Source organism: Rhipicephalus sanguineus, chromosome 9 (assembly GCF_013339695.2).
Source record: "Rhipicephalus sanguineus isolate Rsan-2018 chromosome 9, BIME_Rsan_1.4, whole genome shotgun sequence".
Taxonomy (NCBI): Eukaryota; Metazoa; Arthropoda; class Arachnida; order Ixodida; family Ixodidae; genus Rhipicephalus; species Rhipicephalus sanguineus.
Window position 1 is genome coordinate 6,779,376 of NC_051184.2, and position 22,558 is coordinate 6,801,933.

At 47.5% G+C, this 22,558-nt stretch overlaps 1 protein-coding gene across 1 annotated transcript in view; it reads left to right on the forward strand.

Annotated features, from left to right (window-relative positions):
- Window positions 1-22,558, forward strand: part of LOC119404523 (A disintegrin and metalloproteinase with thrombospondin motifs 16) — a 129,744-nt gene that overhangs the window by 94,855 nt on the left and 12,331 nt on the right. Inside the window, exons 2-12 of the mRNA XM_037671054.2 lie at window positions 8,617-8,689; window positions 9,488-9,666; window positions 10,622-10,807; window positions 12,848-13,013; window positions 16,972-17,255; window positions 17,898-17,984; window positions 18,044-18,168; window positions 18,831-18,883; window positions 19,719-19,824; window positions 19,941-20,244; window positions 21,202-21,303. Coding sequence (XP_037526982.1) covers window positions 8,617-8,689; window positions 9,488-9,666; window positions 10,622-10,807; window positions 12,848-13,013; window positions 16,972-17,255; window positions 17,898-17,984; window positions 18,044-18,168; window positions 18,831-18,883; window positions 19,719-19,824; window positions 19,941-20,244; window positions 21,202-21,303 — 1,665 coding nt within the window. The remainder of the gene's footprint in view (window positions 1-8,616; window positions 8,690-9,487; window positions 9,667-10,621; window positions 10,808-12,847; window positions 13,014-16,971; window positions 17,256-17,897; window positions 17,985-18,043; window positions 18,169-18,830; window positions 18,884-19,718; window positions 19,825-19,940; window positions 20,245-21,201; window positions 21,304-22,558) is intronic.

A 22,558-nucleotide genomic window follows, 5' to 3' on the forward strand; every position in this document is an offset into this window, starting at 1 on the left:
GATTTGTTATGCGATACACTGTTCGTAATCTACTATTCACAAGACGTTTCATGCGCCCGTGCGTGTGTGCTCATCAACGCGGAAGCTAATCAGTTTGCAGTGCAGGAGTTTCAAAGCTGAGAAGTGGCGACGACGGACGCTGGTCTACGCATCCCACGCAGAGAACGTCACATACTTGAGCAACGTATAACGACCCGGCAGATGTAGCACATTGTCGAAAGCTTTAGAGGCGTCGACGCCGTTATGGCGCGCCCTTCCATTATCGTGTCTGCGCTGGCGGCGATCAAGTGCACAGGCGACCATGACTCACGCTGAAATTAGGAAAGCGCGTAGACTTAAAACCTATGCTTAGCGCCAGTTTCTATTTCCTTGTCAAGAATCACGAAAGGCTTCGGTACCCATCAGAGAGCAGTTGAACCGGTTCGCATTAACTTCTGTTGCATTCGAGATAAATGTTTAAATTGTAGACTGTTAAACAGTTGACAGTTGTAAGCGCCAGCCTGTCCCGCCGACTTCTTTTCGCTGTGTCCTGTGTTTTCCGCTGGTTTTTAGCCTTGGTGACTATGTGCCAACTAGCCCAGTCCAACGCCTTGGTATGTAGACTGTCCATAGGCGTGCGCGGAGTTGTCCACCGGGAGGGGGGGGGGGCAAGTTTCAGGGCAGGTTTCAACAATTAATGCCCCCTACCTTTTCTAGTGTAATTGTCTCTTCGATTCATTTGGATGAATCACCGATGCAGTAACTTCGTGTCTGCGTTAATTACACAAGAAGGGAAACTTAGTTCATTGAAAGTCAGCGCTCGTGTCGTCGCCTTGTTCGTACTTTGTCCTCGTCCCTTTAGCGCTGTGAACTATCGAAAAATGCGTTAATTACACATGTTTAAGGTAAGTGCGTCAGTCCCGAAGGCCACATAGCTCACGCGCTCTTGAAGCTTTGCGCGCCACACTGACTGGTGACAACTTACGAGGAAGTCCATTCGTACGCGCTACTGGACGTGCAAGGTGTGAGCCGCGGCTCTTTAGGTTGGCGTATAAGACAACTGGTATAATGACCACGCGTCTCGTAAGCGGTGACCTGCAAGGCCGTTCGAACGCAGACCGCGCGCTGACCTCTTCGCACTCGGACAATGGAAGGTCACCGCCTTGTCCCTCCATTCATACTCCGTCTCACTCTGGTAGAAAGTGACGTCCATTCGGCGTCTGGTCTTCGCGCGGCTCAACGTCGTCAAAACGGTGCCGCTCCCTGACACCTCGTGACAGGTGAACGGCTTGGGAAGCATGCAGCAACAAGCGCGCCAACGGGTTATTGCGGTATTACGAGCTATACATACACAAGGATACCAAATAGCCCCGTGGGTGCAAATTGATTATCGTTCTGCGTCACGAACACCGTGCAAGGACAGAACACCGATTCAAAGGACAGCTGGCGGGCGTTCTTGGCGGGCTCGTGACGTATAAACGTCTATCAAGCGATGCCAATACAGCCTGGAAGGCTCATATCATTGGTCGTATCAGCCTGCCAGGTTGATATACAAGCCGATCAGGCTTTGCTGGAAATCCCAACTATATAATATTTTGTGCACGCACTCGCAAGTCTACGGCCTGAAGAGCTTCCCCCCACGCTATCTGCCACATTTTACATATACTGCACGATGTAGTAGATAAACAATACAATCATGTTTGTTTATTCGCCTGAGTGCCCCACTGAGTGAATGTTCGTTATTTCTTGTCTTGTTTTTCTTTTTCTTTGAAGTGCTTTGGCGACGCTTCTGCTCTTTGTGATGAAGTATTTTCTTTTTTTTTTTCTACATGCCATTTCTTTACCCGCATTGCCATTATTTGTGCACTCGGGCTTTTGAATTGTACGTTCAATCTTTACTTGCGATATCCTATATTTTATATTTGCGATATAATTTTTGTTCTGTTTGTCACGTGCTGTTTATTTTTTCTGCATATTTTTGCATAGCTCACGCCTGACTAGGACCTAATAATCACGCTGGCAGTAAGGAACAAAATAACGATCAAAGCAAACCGCACAGATGCGTGCAGAGAAATTCATAAGCCGTTGTTAAAGGCAGACAGATCGAACATTTTCAGAGGGATGACAATGTTATAATGTCAAAAACAAAATCGTCGTGGTGGCTAGCTAACAGGTAAGGTGTCGCGCTGCTAAGTTAGAAGATGCGGGTTCTATTCCTAACCCCGGCGGCCGTGTTTCGATGGGAGCAAAACGCACAAAAGCACCCGTTTCCTTAGGTTTAGATGCACGCTAAAGAAGCCCGTGTAGCCGAAAATTATCTTGAGTCCTCCACCATGCCCCGGAAAAGTAGATAAAACGCAGCCCAATTTAAGCAAGCGAAAGCTCAACCTCTCTTCGCGACGCCATCACAGAAATCTAAATGCAATTAATATAATAATATTAATCATTGCTGAGGTCTTAACGTCCCATAACCACGCTATGATTATGCGGGACGCTGTAGTGAAGCGCTCCGGAAATTCCGACCACCTGGGGTTCTTTAACGCGCACCTAAATCTAAGTATACACGGGCCTCTAGCACTTCGCCTCCATCGAAATGCGGCCGCCGCGGCCGGGATTCGATCCCTCGACCTTCGGGTCAGCAGAAATCTAAATGCAGGATCCAGGAACGGCACTTGTTTACGGATGCGATGAAAACTTTTCGGTGCCAAAAATCGCCGGGTTGGCCAAGACCTCTTGGAACTTTTTCACTGCTTGCTGTGCGTTTCGCGGCGTATCTTAAATAGCTCCCGCTCTCATCTACCGAGCGCAAAACTTCAAAGGGGAGCTCGGAATTAAAACCGCTCGCTGGCCCGGGTTCAAATCTCAAGGCACGCAACAGCGCACGAGAAATAAACGGGCCGAATATTCGTGCCGCCTCGCAGTCTTGGCCACGAAAACAGCGAACGCATCTTGTTTTCTTTCTCGTATATTAGAGCACGCAGGAGGTGTTTCATCGACAAGTGCCTTCAATATCAGGATGGAACGCTGGAAAAGTTTGTATTAGGTTGCACCTGATAATAATAACGGCAAGGACGAAGGCGCGCAACACATTACGAGTGATGTAACCACTACATCACAAGCGGCCTCGCCATCTTCAAGGCAGCAACAGCTATATGAGCAATTACACACTTGTCATCACATGACGTACAGAGCTGATCGCTCTCAATAGCACTATCTACAGACACACATCAGAATAAACCGAATCGCAAATGAGGGCGACGAAGGTATATACTTGTGCAATTTATGAGGATAATAGATTTGCACAAGCGGCTGTATATGGCCTGTAATGCTGTTGTTTTCTGTTATAGACAAGTGTTATCGCGCAGTGACAGCCAGATGCAATTTTACCGATTGTGATGGTGTGCCTGTGTGCTTCCTCTCCGACTCTTTCTCTTTGCCTGTGCTATCTTATCTTTCAATATCTATATCTCTCCACCTTTTCTCTGCTGGTTTACCTTCCCGCCTATCACTTCCCTGTTCTCCTCTCTCTCATCTTGGGCGCCTGGATACACGCGGCTCATCAGCCCAGAAAGCCATACGAGCCCTTCTACAGCTCTTGGAGGCAACTGACTTAAGTGCTCGTCTGTAGCTGTACGCTGCACTGTGCATGCGAATTGTGCATCATCCGCACTCATGCTTTCTCTCTCTCTCTCTACCTTTTGCCTCCTCACTCTCGTTTTGACGTGTAGGCAAACAAACCTGACAAAGTCTAGTTAACTACCTTGCCATATCTGCATTGTTAACCCCCCCTCCCCCCCAGCCCGTCCTCCCTCTCTCTATCCCGACAATAACGACAAAGGAAGAGGAATCAACTTTATTATCCCTGTTATAATCCCTGTGGGATTGTTATAACCCTGATGATTATTATAATCCTGCAGTTTGTTGTAACCCTGTGGATTGTTGTAAGCCTGGACCTGTTATAATCCCTGCGGGATTGACAGTATGTGTAAATAAGTAAGCTAAATTTACTGAGTCCAGATGGTGTGGTCTTCAGAGTGGCTCAACGTGGGCAGCGGCCTTTTCGGCCCAGGCAGCCATGCTATTTGTTTATCCTTAATTAATGGGAGTTTTAATGAGCTCCTCCCACGCTGACCGTGAGGGAGCTGGCAGGAGCGTTTTGTAGGGAAGGAAAGCCTTCACAGCCCCAAAGTACGTGATTTCGTGTGTCCAATTCTCGCGCGCTACAATTTTGGCAGATTGGGTTAACCGATCCGCATGTAATACGCGCGAACCGGTGAGGGCGCCCATTCGCCGCATTCAAACTTACTCCTTGAATAACGACAAAAAAAAAAACGCAAAGTGAGAACCATTCTTTTCATTACCGTAGCCACAGCACTCGCGCCGCAGCGCGCGCCTGTAGTATCTCGTCACCCCACGCTGCAGCACGTGCCGGTGTTGCTGCGCCCGCTCGGACCGTGCTCGGCAAATGAGCCGGCGTTTAAACGGGGCACGTGCCGCACGCTGCATTGCGCGGTTTGCGAAACTGGGTGACGCGCCGATTATCTTCCGGCAACCACGTCAGCTCCGGGTTATTAACGCGATAGCGTTAAAGAGCTCGTATCGCAGAAATTGCGCTGTCGGCGTCGGGGCCGTTGGTTGTGAGCGAAAAATCATCATCATGTCCGTGACCGAAAAATCGAAAAAGCTGCAAATAAAATAAATAATAAAAATGTTGGGTCCGAATGAGAATCGAACCCAGGCCGTCTGCGTGGCAAGCAGGTGTTCTACCACACAGCCACGCCTCTGCTTGGAGCAGCACTGAAAGTAACTTCTATGCTTCCCAAAAATACGCGTCCTGTATACAGGTGTCACAGTACGAGATGTAATATCGCAGTAATATTGCGTGGCACAAGCGTACATTACCATCGGGCGTCACACCATGCCAATATCATAACGACTTCGTGGTTTAAAGACAGCCACCCATTACAAAAGGCGCACACATTAGTGCGCGTATTCCCTTAAGACCACGTAGTGGGTGCATCGCAACTTCGAAGAAGTTTCTCGCGCATAATTGCTCCTGGTTTAAAGCATGCTACCCATTACATAAGGCACACGCCTTAGTGGGCGCATTCTGTTAAACCCTCGTAGTGTTCGAACTGCGCAGTAGGAACAGAATATCGCTATCGCGTTCAGCTCTTAAAGGTGAAGCTTAAGCGTCCCCCAATTTTTTCGCCCTGCTTCTTTTCTTTCCTTTCATTTCGCCACCTTCTGCTTCTGTTTAATACAACGAGATTTTATATTGTGAAGTGGTCAGCGAAGCGAGTCAATGGGTGCGATGTCGTAACGCGAGTAACACGACGGCGTTTAGCGTTCGTCGCTCTTCACACGGCAGCGAGAAAGAAAGGCAAAGGGTGCGAGCGGTTGAGTGATAGCCATAACCTGCGTTCACGTAGACGTCACGTTTGCCGCACGCTCCGATAACAATATAGGGTGACGTGACGCGCGCTCGAGTGAACGTGCAACCGATGTTATTCTTGCGCAGTAGGGCGTGCGAGCTATAACGTTAGCCAAATTAACGTTAACCGAGCCAAGCTTAGTTAGTCAAAAATTTGACAGAGAACAGCCAAGCTACTGTTTGTCGAACTTTGATGTCGCGTTTCTAGGCTTCTTCCACCCACTTTTTGCGGCGGAGTACGATTACGTCCATATCCGCTATAATATCGGCAATAATTTCTGATAAAATTCAAGTCGTCTTGTGTATACATGCTCTCCTAAGCTATCTACCGTATTTACTCGCATAATACCAGCGCCGGCTAACGTCGGTCGATTACTGGCCAATGTTGCCCAATATCGGCTGATGTTGGCTGTTCATTGTCATTATCAATCCAATGGTCAAGTTGTCAACGAAACTAAAAAAAAAATTTCATAAAGTAATATGTCAATCTGTGTAGCAAATACGGATATCCGCAACTGTCAAGATTGCAGGTTCAGGATGTCCACCCTTCCTCTTCTAACGTGTTGCCGAGTGACTGTCTTCTTTTCTAATAACGGCGCAAAACATGTGGGTCTTCAGCAGTAAGTTTTGATTGCGGTGCTTGGGACCTTGGCCTCTAGCCGTCAAGTCTAGCACGAATCATAATATCCAGAACGAAACGTCCCCTCCGCCCCTCTGCCATGAGTCGCTCGAATAATGGTACTTCTCTCTCGCTCTATCTTTCTAATGAAAGCCTTCCAAATACTTCGTGACGTTCTGTGTCAACTATCTTCTCTCTCTCTCTATCTCTTTCTTAAGAAAGCCTTCTAGATACTTGATCACGCTCTGTGTCAACGTCACATGCCGACTTCTCAGCTGGAGAGACAGCTATAGTGTCCACAATGGATGACCTGACCTGCTGGTCTGGCTCTTGACTGTCGACAACAACGCGTTCGGTTTTTCGCATTCATATAACGTGAAGTCCACCGCTCCTGCTATTAATTGAAAACGTGAAAACTGTCGCGCGCACCTTCTGTCTTTTTTTTTCCTCTCTTTTTTTTTTCTTAAGCTGGAAATCCTTTATCACCGCTCTTTCCGCAAGCCGACCGGAAGCAGCGCCGACACCGATCGGCCGGCTTCTGCGAAGTCGTGAACTCGCGATACAATGTATCTCTTATATGCGCGGACCGCAGCGATTCGCGAACGTAACAGTATTCGCGACAATTCCGCCCGACTGCGGCGTGCTTCGTGCGCGCCCACTACTGCCGCCAAAAGCCCTCTTTCTTTCTTTCTTTCTTTCTTTCTTTCTTTCTTTCTTCTTTCTTTCTTTCTTTCTTTCTTTCTTTCTTTCTTTCTTTCTTTCTTTCTTTCTTTCGTAAAACTCCCTCCCGCTAAGCCTAATGGTTACAGCGTGGCCTGGGTGAACACGCCTCCGTTCTTTTACTCCGCAAGAAGCCCCAGAGAAAACTATGCAGTGAAAGAGACATTTCCACATAAGTTGCGAAATACTGCGTGGCCGCGGTGTTACGTAGTGCCTTGTTTGTGTGCTTTACGAATTTCACAACGAGTAAGAAAGATGGGTAATAAACTGAAGCAATAAAAATATATTGGCCGCTATGATGAAGACCTCAAGCAACGCAGTCAGACGTTGCTTGTAGCCGGTGCAGTTTATCGCCGAAAATATACGAGCTCAGCTTCTCGACGTCTTCATATTAGCGTATTATAAAGTATAAAAAGCGTACGCATTTCCTTTCTCACACATTACTAAATATTTTTTCGTCCTGCTGCCTGTCTCTCTTGCGTGTGCTGGCAGTGTTGCCTGCTTCTCTGCCAGGCAGGGGAGGAACGTTGCAGAGGAATGCTGTGGACTGTTTCATTCTTTTCATTTACAAAGGATCTCTGACGTCACTGGCTCAATCAGGCCTAGGCAAACATGGTCCCAACATATAACACCACGATTATTATCAGCGCCATTTGCGTCATTCATCGAAGCTGGTTTGTTTTGAGCCTCTTGCCGGAACGACCTCCGTCAACCAGGCTTATCTAATCCTAATAATAGACTTGGCGCCAAAAAACACTACCACAGAATGGACACGGAGACAGGACGAGCGCCCGTCCTGTCTATCTGTGCTTTCTGTGGTATTATTTTTTGCGCTGTCTACTATTATTATTGGACATGCACAGACTAGCACAAGAGCAATTACTAGTAGGGTAATACGACAAGGACACCCCACAGTCAGGTTTTCCTGTGCCTTTGACGCGTGGCGGTCACATGAAGTTACTGCCGTCAATGTCTACAGCCTTTATCCAGCCCCATCAAGATTCGTGCATTCGGTATGCGTTACGCGAAAACTCGCCTTTCTTTACAAGGCACTTTTGTCCCCGATAAAATGTCCCGCTGTATAGTGGTACCATGTTCCACTATACGGTATCACTACGTGACCCCAGTACGTGGCCCCTCTAAGTGGTCCCATAATGCCGTGATATGGTCCCATCATGATGGTCCCATGATACCAGGACTGCTTAGCAGCATTACATGTTTGCGAATATGCGGTCTGCAGCTTTCACTGCACTGCACCGCTTTACCGAGACGGAGCAGCTGGCTCGTGCGCTGTTGTCGCTTGTGAGCGGTCACCGCACCAGTGATGTGGCGCGCTCGTGATTTCCTTGTGTCATTGTTTGCTGCGGTCGCATTGCCTCCCGCGTGTGTGTCACTCACTTTTCTGATCTCTTTACTTCGGCATTGTTGAAACAGGGGACGCACGATTCTTGAGTCCCCCGGGGAACTCCGATTCCACGCTCCTCGGTGGCTGTATTCAGCTACCCGAGAATCAGGCCGACCCCGTGGAGTTTTCCGCAGATTGTGCAACAGGACCTCCGACTATATATTTATTTGTTCTGGTTTATTCCCTTTCTTCCTCATAAAAGCTTAGAAGAATGTTAGCATCAGACGATGATGCTGGTTACCAAGCTTCACAAGACAATAAAATCGCCAGTCACTCATCACTAAGTCTCAACGCAACAGAGATTACAGATGCCGTTGAAATTAAATGTTTGAATTTAAACGCTTCTTCAGCACACACACGAAATGCTTTCAAGACTTTCAGAACACAAGTATTACCATGTTCACATTTTTCGCCAAAGTCGAATAACACCACTGCCTTTCTTTTTCATGTTTGCTGCAGCTGGAGGCCCAATTCATCAACCAAGTCGTTGCCAAAGTAGAGAAGCTACTCATGGTCGGGTCGGGGAATACAGGTGAGAACAGGCTTATAGTTTTGCGCACGCGCCATCTTTATGCACCTACATGATGATCGCTATGAGGCGAAGAAGTGGCAAGTAGAATCCGGGCTAGTTAGGGATGCGCTAGTAAGGGACTTGCACATCTAAATGACGTACGTCTTTTCTTCCCGTATTGGGCATTGGAAAGGGACTTGAACTGGATATATCAAAGGGCCACGGTGACCGACGCTAATTGCAGGTTAAACAGGCAGACATGGTAAGCAAAAATCGGACGGAAGCCGCAAATTTCGGCCTCATATGAGCGCTTGAGAAGGCCTACGAGTATACTGTGAACTGGGCTAGTTGGAAGTTATTAAGTTTGCCATAGCGCGACAAAGACAGGGACTAAGGCGAAGAGACGCGAACGACGGGACGCAGCACTGTAGCCATTATCGCGCTGCAGTAAAAGGAACGTCTGCGTCGAAAGTGGGTCGGATGGGGGACTCTCCAGTACAGAACGGTCCATCAAACGGCACCGTCCATTACATGGCGGTATCGATAGCCGGCTATTAACCTGCCTCTCACCACTGTCTAGAAGGTGCTGATCATATAAACGTTGCTCTACCCTTGCTCCTCCTCTCCACACATTCTTTCCCTCAAGCATTCCCTTCTCTAGAAACGCTGAGCTTTGCCCCTTTCAGGTGTCACAGAAGCAGCGTCTCTTTTATCCCCTACCCCCCCCCCCTCCCCTCTATTAACATTATACAAAATATACTCCAAGTGACACAGCTATTTCTTTGTGAAAGACCAGCGAGCCAATGACCGTCGTTGCAGAATCGCTGCAGTACGAGGTGTTCGAGCCTCACGTGGACTTGCGGCCCGCGACGCGCAAGCGCCGTCGGAAAAGGCGACGGCGGCGGCGACATTTGGAGGAAGGCAGCGGTGCAGGCAGCGCAGACCTGAGCCTCGAGCTTCCGGCCTTTGGACAGACGCTGAGGCTGGATCTCGGACAGGTAGTCTGTTGCATACACGCGCGGATCAACGCGTGTTTTAATCGGGGATGAATGTATACGGTACGCAAACGCGGACAGAAGTTTGCGCGCAAGTACAAAGATAAGAAAAAGGTAGACTGCGCTCTGTCCTGTCATCCTATTCTTCTTTATGCTTGCCCAGCACGTAATTAATTCGTTATGAACCAACTTGTCTGTACGATGGACATAAAAGAAGAGAACCAGATAACACAAACGCCGACTATTAACTGAGAGGTTTCTTCAAGAAAAGGCGCAAAAAATGACAGGACAACAGAAGTAGACGCACATATATGTTGTCCTGTCGTCGTTTTTTTTTTTTCGCTGTTCCTTGAAGTACGTGCAACCAACTCAACTATCTGCACTTTTGAAAGGTCTCACTGTGGAAAATAAGGTACTTTCTTCGACGATGAATCCCTGCCATGTAGTACAACCTCTATAGTTATAAAAGTTTTTTTTTTTTTTTTTGAGAAACGTGTAATTTGGATTGTGTACAATTATTACAATGTAGCAAAACCATCTTTCAGCACTGCACCGATAGCGTGCCGGGGAGGAAATGTTTATGTTGAACGCTCTACTAATGACTTCCGAATAACGACCGTAGCCTGTCGGCACGGCTCCAAGACGTAGCCACAGCAAATTACAAATGTAACTTGTTTTAGATGCGAAGCATCTTATGGCGGAGTTCAATTCGGTGGTGTGCGGCGTGGCCACCCTTACTGCGCATGCGCAAACCCTCTCCACACCCCTCCACTCCCCCTCTCCCCTCCCCCTGTCTACTCTCCACTACCCCTGTCCCCTCCTCCTCTGAAACGCGTGCTCGACATGCCAAAACGCTGTTTCGCGTCGCCTCATGGTCTCCTACAGCTGGAGATGGAGTGATTTTTTATGTGATCCACGAACGTAGCGCCTTCATTAACAACATCTGTCCTTCACGTAGACTGAGGAGCTCATCTCGAGCCAGTTCCAAGTGGTGGAAGAAGGTGTCTCGAACAGCAGCTCTAGGCGGCGCCGACGCAGAGACGTCACTTCCGGCGAGGACCTACCGGATGCATCGTGCTTCTACCAGGGGCACGTGCGAGGAATCGCCCAGAGCAAGGCGGCGCTGTCCGTTTGTTCGGGCCTGGTAAGATCGTAATGCGTACCTGGCCATTCGATTTCGCTAGGGTGCTCACCCGGAATACCTATAGGATATACCTTGTCAATATAAAACGCATAATCTAAAATTTGTTGAAGGGCAGGTCCTGGCTGAATCATGTTGCAGTCATGCATTCTGTCCGCAGACACAGAAAATAGGCGATAACGCATGTTACTGAACGTGAGTCGCTGAACCCGCTGAACGCAGGAATGAACAAATTTATCGAATGAAAGTAGATATAAGATGATCTTCTACAGCGTGAAGATAAGCGTGATCTCAGTGATATAGAATCAAATTTTAAGCCTTTTTCTATTTGCGGGCTCTTGCGTGGCAAAAATCGCGATATGATCATATCTGACACCATGTTAAAGCGTATAATCGTCAGAACAGAGCAATGTCTGCGTTTCATGATTGTACAATCTTTTTCCTTCACACATTTGCTGAAATGTTTTCTGTGCCGACATCGAACGGTGGCCGCCCTTGTATACAAAGGTGACCTTCTTCAATTTATACTTGTCAGCCAGCGTTAATTGCTTATGCCAGCCTGGCAAAGAAAGAAAAGCGCCAATTAAAGAGTCGACGTCTGGCGTATCTGCTTACGCAACAGCAGCGCCTCTGTTGTCAATCATCATCACGAAGAGCGGCAGCCAAAACGAAAACAGGGCTCGCGACGTAAAAAAAAGAAAAAGAAAAACAAAAAAGCCCGCGAATGTAGCGTTGGTCAAAGGACCACCGCAAAACTTTTCAGGGCTGTGACGAGTAGACACTGCACTGTTTTCCTTATACCTGCTATGAACCCTTACTAACTTGCCCAGTGCTTAATCCTATTCAGAGTAGACCGATATAGATAAACAATGAGGGGGGTAGGGGGGTGATTAACCTGATTTCGTGATTAGCCTGACCTGGGAATGAACACGACCGTGGGGAAAGGATATGAAAGATAAGAAGTCTGCGTGCGCAGACCAGCAGATGAATGGACATGCTTGAATGGGTACAAGCGCTCCGGGTAGCCCTTGAGGCCTCCATAAAGAGCATCCGCACTTTGGTGGGCCTCGGGCATGCTAATGTTCTTTGTTCGGTAAGGTACAGAACTTTTACATCTGAGGACTGGTCTATCGTCTAAACAGGTGATGCTATACACAAGAGATATCGTTGACAGTTGAATGTTAGACAGTAGCCTAAAGTGAGCTGTATGGTTTCGTAGAATTCGAAATAAATAAATAAGTAAATAAATAAATAACGACGTATGCTGCGTTGTTGGCCATTCTGGTGAGAAATTAATAACCGCTTGTGTAGCTTTATCAATATAGAGTTCTAGATATTTTTGTATAGCGCACAAGAAAAACAAGTGTACACATTTTGCAGTACAGACGGGTCCGCTGTTAAAGGGAAGACTTGCATTTCGGGTATGTTCGCTCTCCTACAAAAGCATAATGGCTGAGATTTGCATAACACTACTGGTGGTTGACAGTTGAGAACCCTTACGATAGACTAGTAACATACACGACCAATCTTTCCGCACCCACTAGCCGTTAAGGGGCCAAAAAAATGAAGGTTCCTCATTCGAGTGTTTCCTTTAACAGTGGACCGTACTGTACATCGGGGTTCTTTTGGAACATATTGCAATGTAAACTTGCGGCTTTTCCATCCCGCTTCTTTAAAATATGACACAGTACTAGTTTAGTTTCATATTGGTTTTCCTATTACTGAAGCCTCCTCTGTGAAGACAGTGTCGTACATGGGCGTCAACAGGGGCGTGCAAAGGGGGCATTTGCCCTCCTCCCCCCCCCCCACCCCCCGAGCCACACAAGCACTTTCCCCCTCACCCCCCGCCGCTTTGTAACAAAGTTTTGCAACCCCCGCAAGACAAAGTCCTGTCGACGCCTATGGGACTGTCGTAGACTCCTAGTACTATTTCATGCGCTTCATCATGACGCTTCGCAGGTTATCATTTCTGGAGGACTGCTTTCACATAATATGATGTATGGTAGATTACTATTGGCTCACCTTCCTTTGCCCTTGCAACAGAGGGGCCTGGTAGAGCTGCCCGGCGCGACGTACTTCGTGTACCCCCTCTACGCCCTGGCCAGCAGCGGCCGCAGGGCGGGCGTCAGCGCAGGGGCCACCAACTCCACCTCGACGCCGCACATCCTGGCCAGGGCGGACACGCACAAACCGCTGCGATGCGGCCACTGTAAGTGTCCCAGCTCATGCAGTTATACGCACCTTTGCTCAGAAGCTCAATTGGTTCAACCTTTATTAAGGAAAAAAAAAAATTAGCGCAGCTTGCACTAAGTCACGCAAGGCTGGGTCACGGCAGAGTTCGTCGGCACCTAGCTGGTCTTGGCTTGGCTAGGCCTTTACCCTCTAACCTGCCTCTTACCCCCCCCCCCCTTGCTATACCATGCGACACATGGCTAAACTTGCTCTTTTTTTTTCAATCTTTTTTTAGTCTGTCTTTCTATTTCTGTCTCTATTTGTCTATTTGTTTCTCTGTCTTTCTATCTTTTTCTCTCTTTCTTTTTCTTTCTATGTCTCTCTCTCTCTTTGTAGTCGTTTTCCCGCCTTCTATCTTTTTCACTGTTTATTCCCTTTCTATTTCTTTCTCTCTCTGTGTACTCATTCTCCCCTCCTCTTCACCCTCGCATCCCTTTCCCAGCACCTTCCTATACTATACTAGACTTATTTGTCTCTGCTTATTTCCATATCTTTCTTTCTCTCTCTCTCTCGATATATATATATATATATATTTCTTTCTATTTCTCGCTATACTTCTATCTTTCTTTTCCTTTCTTTCCTTCTCTATTTCTCGCTTCCTATTTCTTTCTATCTCTTACCTGTCTATATATTTATCTCCATTTCTTTGATTCTTTCACTTTGCGTCTATCTTTCTCCTTCTATTTTTCTTCCCTTTGTTTCTATTTCTAGCTTTCTTTCTTTTTATGCTACGCTCTACTCTCTCCCCTCCTCCTTTCTCTCCTTCCCTTTCGCACCCCTTGGTATTAGCCCCGAGAACGAACACTGGCGGCGCGGCAGTCGTGGAGATCTGACGTCACGGCAAGGACTCTCTTGCTCCGCGGCCGAGGATCGCCTTTTTCTGCGCGCGCCGCGTACCCGCTCTTTCGAGATACGGTGGTGATTACTGCTCATTCTTGCGATGCAAACCTCCCAAGGGAGAAGGTAGAAGTTTACACTACTAGCGAAAGTTTGGATAATATAGCTTATAATGGGCGAATTCCCGTCCGAACGAAAGCTTCACCGCGAAAATGGTGATGCACGAGAGCAAGACATTCGTTGTTTTCACCGCGTACAGTCCAAGACATCGGTGCTAAAGAATTTACGCTAATGGTTCTAACTTCACTACGACTTTGCGTAGACTCCACGGTTAAAACGCGCGTCCCTAAGATTACAAATTAAATTAGGACGTTTTCAATTCACTAACTACATTGCGGCTTATCGTACAAGCTATGTATGCCTTTGCATACATAACTTACAAATTGTAGGTGATTTGACAAAATTGCGCTTTCTGCTACAGAAGACTTTAGATGAATCTGTCTATCGTAAAGAATCATTTAATACACCCGGCAAATTAAACAAAATAATACTGACATGCACACATTGGTTTCGGAAATTCTGAGGTGTTAGTATACATGGATTATGTAAACATTTCTTCTCAATACTCGTCTGGGATTATGTGGCCGTATACCCTGACTCGCATGAACTCACATTCCGACCAACCGCCGGGTCTCGAGCGGTAATGTTAAATTCTCGTGGGAGCACTGTTCATAACAATCGTCTGCAAAACAAACGCTTGAAAGTCGAAATGAGCGTTTTGAACTGTTTTGATGGCACTCTCAGTGACGTTGCCCACGTATTAATTGAACGTCCTTCGCCTTAATGGGCCAACTAATGGTCTCGCATGTCATGTCCACATAAAGGTTGATGATGCTCAGGGGTATATCAAATGCAAAAAAAAAATTAATTTAGCAGCTGGGTATCTAAACTAGTACTTATACAAGTGTAACAGCGCCGTTGCTACGGTGCTGCATGAAGACACAATCTGACAGCAATAAGGAGTTTCCGCAATTAACCTAAATCTTTTTATGTTGTGAAATGAAGCCCCGAAATTATTGCGAGAAAAACGTGAAACTAAGCTACATGATGAGTGAGCGAGTACACAAGAAAAACAAACACAACAACTGCGGCAGTATTCTCGGGCGAGCGCTTTCGAGATATTTTGCGAAGCTCAATACTGCATTCGCTTTCGTAATCGTGCGCGGGGCTTGGCACACCGGCAAGAACGCTGTCCGCCGATCGCGGATGCGTCCGATGCAAATATCACTTGTGGAGGCGAAGCCATCATAATTTTCAAAGGAATCGTCCGTGAGCAACGCAACCTAATAATGTCAATAAGGTGTCTTGCGTGTCAAGACCACGACATGATTGTGAGACACGCTGCAGATTAATTTTGACCGCCTCGAATTCTTTAACGTGCTCCTATATCTAAGCAGAGGAATGTTGCTTTTCACACCCGTCGGAATGCGGTTGCTGTGGTCCGGAATAAGACCCATTGCTGAGGTTAGCAGCGCGACACAACAGCAAACCTGATCACCCCTTTCAAAGTGTGCACGACGGCGCGCGGGCACCGTTGGCGACTGTGAAGAAAAAATGCATATAACTTTTTGTCGTTTTACTAGAAACATTATCGATGCTGCTTTCGTCATTCATCTGAAGCTTGAGACAGGCAAAACGCGAACGTAAGCAGCGGAACAGCGTACGAAGCAAGCGCGTGATATGCCGGCGCGTCACGGCGGGCGTCGAAGAGTCCTTGCCGTGACGTCATCCACGCCTCCCGCCAGGCGGCGCCACCCCAACTTCTCGGGGCTAATACCATAACTTACAAGGCTATAAGCTAGCGTGCCTGGATAGCCGAGTGGTTAAGATGCTCGCTTTCGGATCGTGGGCTCGAATCTCGCCTCGCCAAGAATTTCTTTCTCTCTCTCTCTCTGTACGCGCGTTCTCTCACACACCAGGGTTATTGCATCCCACGCCGGACAAATCGGCGCACGTGTTCTGAGAGTGAAGCAGAAGAGGAAGAAGAGGACGGAGAGAGCGCGTGCCGGTTCTTGATGATGACAACTTTCTATCTACGACACACGGCAAACCTCGACCATAACAGATCTGCTGTAAAAAGCACGTTTGCTCAAAGAACGCCTTTCCTCCAAAAAACTTCCTATTAGGCTCCTTAGAGAAAATTTACTACGACGTTCCGCGAGGTCTCACTCCGACACCAACAACAACAAGTTCAAGTTCACAACAAGTTCAAGTTCAAGTTTATTCATTATTATTGCATGTACAAAGATCGGGTTACATAATACATACAGAATCAGGAGGTCCCAAAGTACGAGACTGTCAGGGGGACCTCCTGACAGTCTCGTAGTTTTAATGTCTCATGCGGGCCAAGGAACAAATAGGATAGAGAGGAAAGGCGGGGATGTTAACCATGCAGTTTCGAATAAGCGGTACGCAACCCTACACCAGGGAAAGGTATGGGGAGTTTGAAAGTTAGAAGAGTAAAGAAAAGAGAGAAAGAAAGAGATAAAGGAGGGGAGCACACGCACATCGTCACAGTCCGTCCGTATTGTGCAGTACACATCACAATCCTCGATCGTAAAGTCTACCACGTGCCGCGCGCTGTTATTTAGTCGCACTTGAACATTACGCGGAACCTCACGGCGACGGCGAACTTTAACTTGGAGTGCCCTTATAATCACTGTCGCGATAAAAAAAAATCAGCAGCTAAAATAATTTTTCTCAGGCACTCGCGCGGATGTTTCTATCGTAGTACGATGATTACGATTGATGCAAGCGTTCTTTCTATTCGCATCGTCGCTTCAGCCAATAAAATTCGTAGCACCTGTGCTGTTGTTTAATCTTATGTGCTTTTCTTTCTTTTGACATTTCTTCCTAGATGAACCGGTACACCAACCAGGCCAACAGCAACATGCTATGCCAGCAGTGCATTTCAGTGATAGCAACTACTTGAAAAGCCGGTGTTTCAGGAGTAGCAGTAGTATCAAGGCATTACATCTCTTCTTTGAGCACACGTCTAACGGATCCGTCGCTTCTTTCGCCTTTTTTGTGCGGCATAGGCGAGAGAGGTTCGCGGCCGGACAACGGAACACGTTCTGCCCGAGTCCCTGCCGGCGACTGGAAGTCCCGACGGAGGAGGACCAGGACAAGGCGAAGGGTGGGGGGACCTTCGCCGTCCGCCAACAGTGGCGGCCGCAGGAGGAACCCCAGGGACGGGGGCGAGGCCCTGGTCGAGACCGCCGTGTTCGTGGACCAGGCGCTGTACCAGGCCATGGCCAGGGCCTTCCCGGGAGAAGACACCGACCGGGAACTGATCACATACGTCCTGACGATCATGAACGCGGTACGTCACGAAGCTCCGTTCGCGACCCGACCGTTGTCTTTATTATACAGACGTCGCTTGCAGGGGCGTAGCCAGAAATTACTTTCGAAGCGGGGGAAGGTGGCGTTTTCCAATAACCTTGATGGATGTTCGTACGTGTTTGTATGTGTGCGTGTCCATACACACATGCAAAGTTGGACATTTTGGGGGGGGGGGGGGGGTTCAGCGCCCCATCCTCTCTTTCTGTTTTTACTAATGGTCGCATAGAACGTGCAATTCGTCTGTTTGCAGACTCCTTCCATACAGCTCTAAATTAATAAAAATACAGAAAAATCTGATTGTACAACACATATCTTACGGAAGCTACCTTGAAAGCTTCTGTAAAATATATAGTCCCGCTCGTGCACTCGGCAATGTCCTCCGACGGCAGGATCGCTGGCCGTCCGTCTCATGACGTCAGATTGAAGTGCACGCCCATTGGTGCAGGCCTCTTTGCATTCGCCTTTGAGGAGGAAATGTCGCTGACTTTTAAAGTTGTATTTTATTATAGCCCCTTTGTTATTGGTTTTGTGTATCTCGAGGATTTATGAAATGTACTTGAAACTGCGCTGATATGACAAATGTCGTTTCCTCACGTCAAACATTCACGTTTCCACCTTCTAGGTACAAATGCTCTTCAAGCACGAATCGTTAGGGAAGAACATCGACGTGACTGTCGTCGAACTTGAAGTATTGAAACTCCAACCCAGGGTAAGTCACTGCTGCCTGGTGTCCGTTCGACGCTCCATAGTATGAACTGGTCGGTGCAGGACCTGAGCCCCTCGGAAAACATCGACACGTACCTGACCAACTTCTGCGTGTGGCAGCACCAAAGACGGAGGACCGCCTCAGCCCAGGGCACGCCAAAATGGGACCACGCGCTTCTCTTATCAGGGTACGTGCCATAGTGCTCCCATAAGATAAAGTAAGCGTTACGTGGACTTCTTTGACGGACGAGTGGTGTGTCGGTTCACGTGAGGTTTATGCATGTCCTTGACCAGCATGCAAATAATCATGGTCGTACGTGGCTATGATGTCGAGGGCGACTGCCAACTTGGTGGTTCAAGCAGCGCATCATTTGCGCGTTGGTTGTATTCACGCACAGACACTTCTGTACTTCGTTCCATCGAGCTCTTAAAGAAACGTACTTACAGGAAACGTGCCGCTTCCGTTTGCTTACAAGGACATGTGCAGGTTAATTTGATTCCCGTACATGCGCTAACTTTCCGCTACGTTTAGTACGTCCACGTGCGAGGCGTTTGCAATGTTTCCTTCGTCGTTCACGAGCGTATGTCCATGTATACAAATACGTACCACTAGGCTAGTTGGTTCACTGAGTTTCAACAATCTGAAATCTATAATTATGACATAAACTGAGAAACACATTCTGCATTTACTAAGTTTCACCTTTTCTTGCTATTACTTTGCAAGAATACTAATCAAAAGCGGCACACTGTTGTTATTTTAACTGTATAGGCAGGTAGACTTGGAGACGAGGCCATGTCATTTATCCGTGTGCCCCTCGTTTTAATGAATTTGCCTCTTACTGTTTTACAGGATCAACATGTTCGTCGTGGACGAGAAAGGACTGCGAAAACGACACGTCGTCGGTGAGACATTTTCTTTTCGTATCGGTGTAGAAGCCACGCAATATAGACAGCATACGTCAAAACTCGCGCGGAAAACTTAACCACCAGCATTTTTGGCATTACGGCAATGCTTAACATTGCAGCAGCGGTCACATTTTGTAATACGACTGGGGAGAACTTTAGCGCCTTATCTGGTGATTCCTACTGGATTTCAACACAGCATGGACAAAAGAGACAAGAAAAAGAGTCAGAGTTTTGCCGCAAGGGCGAAGCTATGAATGCGATAGCAACAAATTGAAATGTTATACGGAGTAAGGCTAGCAGCTAACTCCATTAGCAACCGATCTGGCGTATCTCTACAAAACGCTGGCATATTTCCAGGAAGAGAAGCGGTTTCCATGCTGTCTGTCGCTTCAACGCGAAGTATGCGGTGAGAGCACGGCACGTACAAGGGTATGGAGTCGCCCACGGATGTCAGTCGAGAAAGCGCGACCACCCCCTTTGGATAAAAATTCGCAGTTGCCGCCTGAGCAACGCAGCACCTGCACCCCCCCCCCCCACCTTGCGCCCCTTCGCCCGAGGGAACCGGCTGGCGCGTCTCATCTCTGCTTAAACCGCGCCCATCTGCAGCCTTCGCAAGTTTTCGCTAGCACGTTGAACATACGACGCGCGGGGTGACTGATTTGGGCTTTATATGGAACATGACGCCGACATCGACAAAAATGTGCCTCGAGTGTCCATATAATTGCTGTCGCAATAAAAATACAGGTTGAAAGTTGCAATGTCATCACGGTGCGCATCTTTCACTTACCGTAATTAAACGAGCGTTTTCTTGTCGGTGCGATCGTGTGCGCAGGACTCGCCCCGGTGAGCGGAATGTGCAACTCTCTAAACAGCTGCACCATCAGCGAGGGAACCAGCTTCCAGAGCGTCTACGTTGCCAGTCACGAGATGGGACACAGGCAAGGCCACATTATTTAAGGCTACATAGGTTCCTTCTTAAGCAGACGCAGATGTATGGTTATATCTAATAATCTGTACGAGGATGTGAACGTCGAAACCGGTACGGTCCTCGCAGCCTGGGCATGGAGCACGACGGCTCCCAGGACGGGAACCCCTGCGACGTGGACAATTACGTGATGTCTCCGACTCTGGGGGCCGGCAAGACCCGCTGGTCATCCTGCTCGCGCCAGTACGTGACCAAGTTCCTGCGGCTGCCGGCCGCTTCATGCGTCTTTCAGCGGGGAACCCGCGAGGTCGACGTCGACCTGCTCAAGGCGCGCAAGGCGCCCCTGCTGCCCGGGGAGATCTTCTCGGCCGACCGGCAATGCGCGCTGCGCTTCGGGTCGGCCAGCCGCCGAACAAACCATCAGCCGCTTCAGGCGAGTGTTTCTCACGTCATTGCGCTCGGCGGCTGACTGATGGTCGTGGGACAGAATCCCGGCCGCGGCGGCCGCATTTTCGATGGAGGCGAAAATGCTAGGGGACCATGTGCGTAGATTTAGGTGCACGTTAAAGAACCCCAGGTGTTCGAAATTTCGGAGCCCTCCACTACAGTGTCTCTAATATCGTGGCTTTGGGACGTAAAACCCCAACAATTATTCCTCACATCAAGTTTCAATTGACTTGCTTAAACTGACTGAATACACGTAGGCATAGGCCATCGGCACGGATTCGTGTACACCACGGGGGATTTCAGAATATAGAGCGCGCCACGGAGAGATTACGAAACGTTGAGACAAAGGTACCCGATTTCTTAAACTTATGGACATTACGTCAGCGTGAATGATGTCTATAGTAGCCGACAGTGTTATATAGTCATTGTTATATGAATGTATGTGACGACATATATTTTCTTGTATATGAATATTTGTATAGTGTGCATGAATTGCAAGTGCCCATTTTCATACTAACTTATTGATCCCAGTTCCTCGACGAACATAAGGGTGAATGTAAAGGTGCATGAACTGTTCTGTAGAAAGTGCTTTGGTGTCACATGAATATGTGCATAGCGAGCCGAGGCGAAGTCAGCCAGAATGCTGCCTTAGTCACCGCTTCCTCTCAGAGGTTGAGAATCAAATAAAGAAAAAAAATACCGGCGTGGAATTCAAACGATGTAAACAACTTTCGGAACAAAAGGATTAGCCATATTTTCTTTTTTGCTGTTGATGTGCTTGCTTCGATTCATTTTACTGCGAGTTTTGGCACCGGTATATTCTTTACATTGCACCATTTCTTCTCATACCATGGGACACGTTATACCCCTAATGGCCAACCTTCCACGCTTGTTCCATTTCCCACCTCACGCACAGTAATGCAATTGTTAATGCTACTCGCAGGACATCTGCCGAATGCTGCGGTGCGAGATGAACCGCGGCATCACGCCCGTCTCGTTCGCAGCCCACCCTGCCCTCGAAGGAACGCCTTGTGCCGAAAACATGGTAACGTCCTATATTCGGTTCGATTAAGCTTATTTCGCCACGGCATTATAGCCGAGAAGCCCGCAGTAAAATTGATCTCGCGACCGTTTGATATGATGATGATTGCCTTTATGAATGGCTCACACCCACTCTGGGGGATTCGTCAAGAAACGAATAAGTTATAGATAAAAGTGGTCACATAGGAATTGTATGACTAATAAATTCTAGAATAGTTAGAATAAATTAATAATGCTAGTTTAGAAATCTGAAATCAAAACAGCACTGATTCAATAAAGAATTTTCGTTCAGCGGAACAGATCGTTTCACATATCAAGCTATCTTCGTCTTCGCAGAGCTGTAGAGACGCAGAAGACATAGGCGGAACTGCAGCCGCGCACGAATAGGACAAAATATAAAGCTACGTTTGAAGGACGAAGCATTAGTAAAGACACTTGAGAGCTAAGTTAAACAAATATTTCGTGGACGAAAAAAACCAACAAACATTCAAGATTAATGAACATGCAGAAAACCACAATGTCTTACTAAAGAGGCCCATCCATAGTGGTTGCTCCTTAGTTTTTCGTTCTTCGCATCTCTCTACGACAGAAAAATTGAAAACTTATGAAAATTTTCTTTATACGAACCCCACTGGTTGTGAACCATGAATTTTACATCTCTTTCTCTGACCCTGTATTACTATCTTCGACGACATTGACAAAGGAGGTTGAGTTTAAAGGGACACTAAATAGAAACAATAAATCGGTTTAGATCGATAAATGGTGCTCCGAGAACTCTAATGTCGTTAATTTCGCCATCATAGGTTTATTAATAGAGGAGAAAATCAAGTTCAACGTTTCATTTTTAGATCTCGCGCCGAAATCTCCCCGCGTGAGGTCACGTATTTCAAAGTGTATTTATCGTATTTTGGCGCCATTGGCTCAACAAAATTACCCCAAACTTGGCATGTTAAGTCTATGGCCCCCTCAGATGACAGTGTACTTCATTTTTTACCGATTAGGAACTACGTAGTCCCTAGTAGGCGCCGTCAAAACACGTGACCTCACGGCGAACGGTGCGGAAACTTCAAGGTGGCGTCGCCACCCACATTTTGTTTTTGCGCGTTTTCTCGCTTACTGAGCGTCTTCTCGCAGCACGTGTGGTGTTTTTGGTATCGTGAAAGAGTACTTTACTAATATGTGAAAAATCGTTTTGCTCTTTAGTGTCCCTTTAAGCTTCTAGAGCACATCGTTTTGCTTTGAATGATGGACAGTGGCAC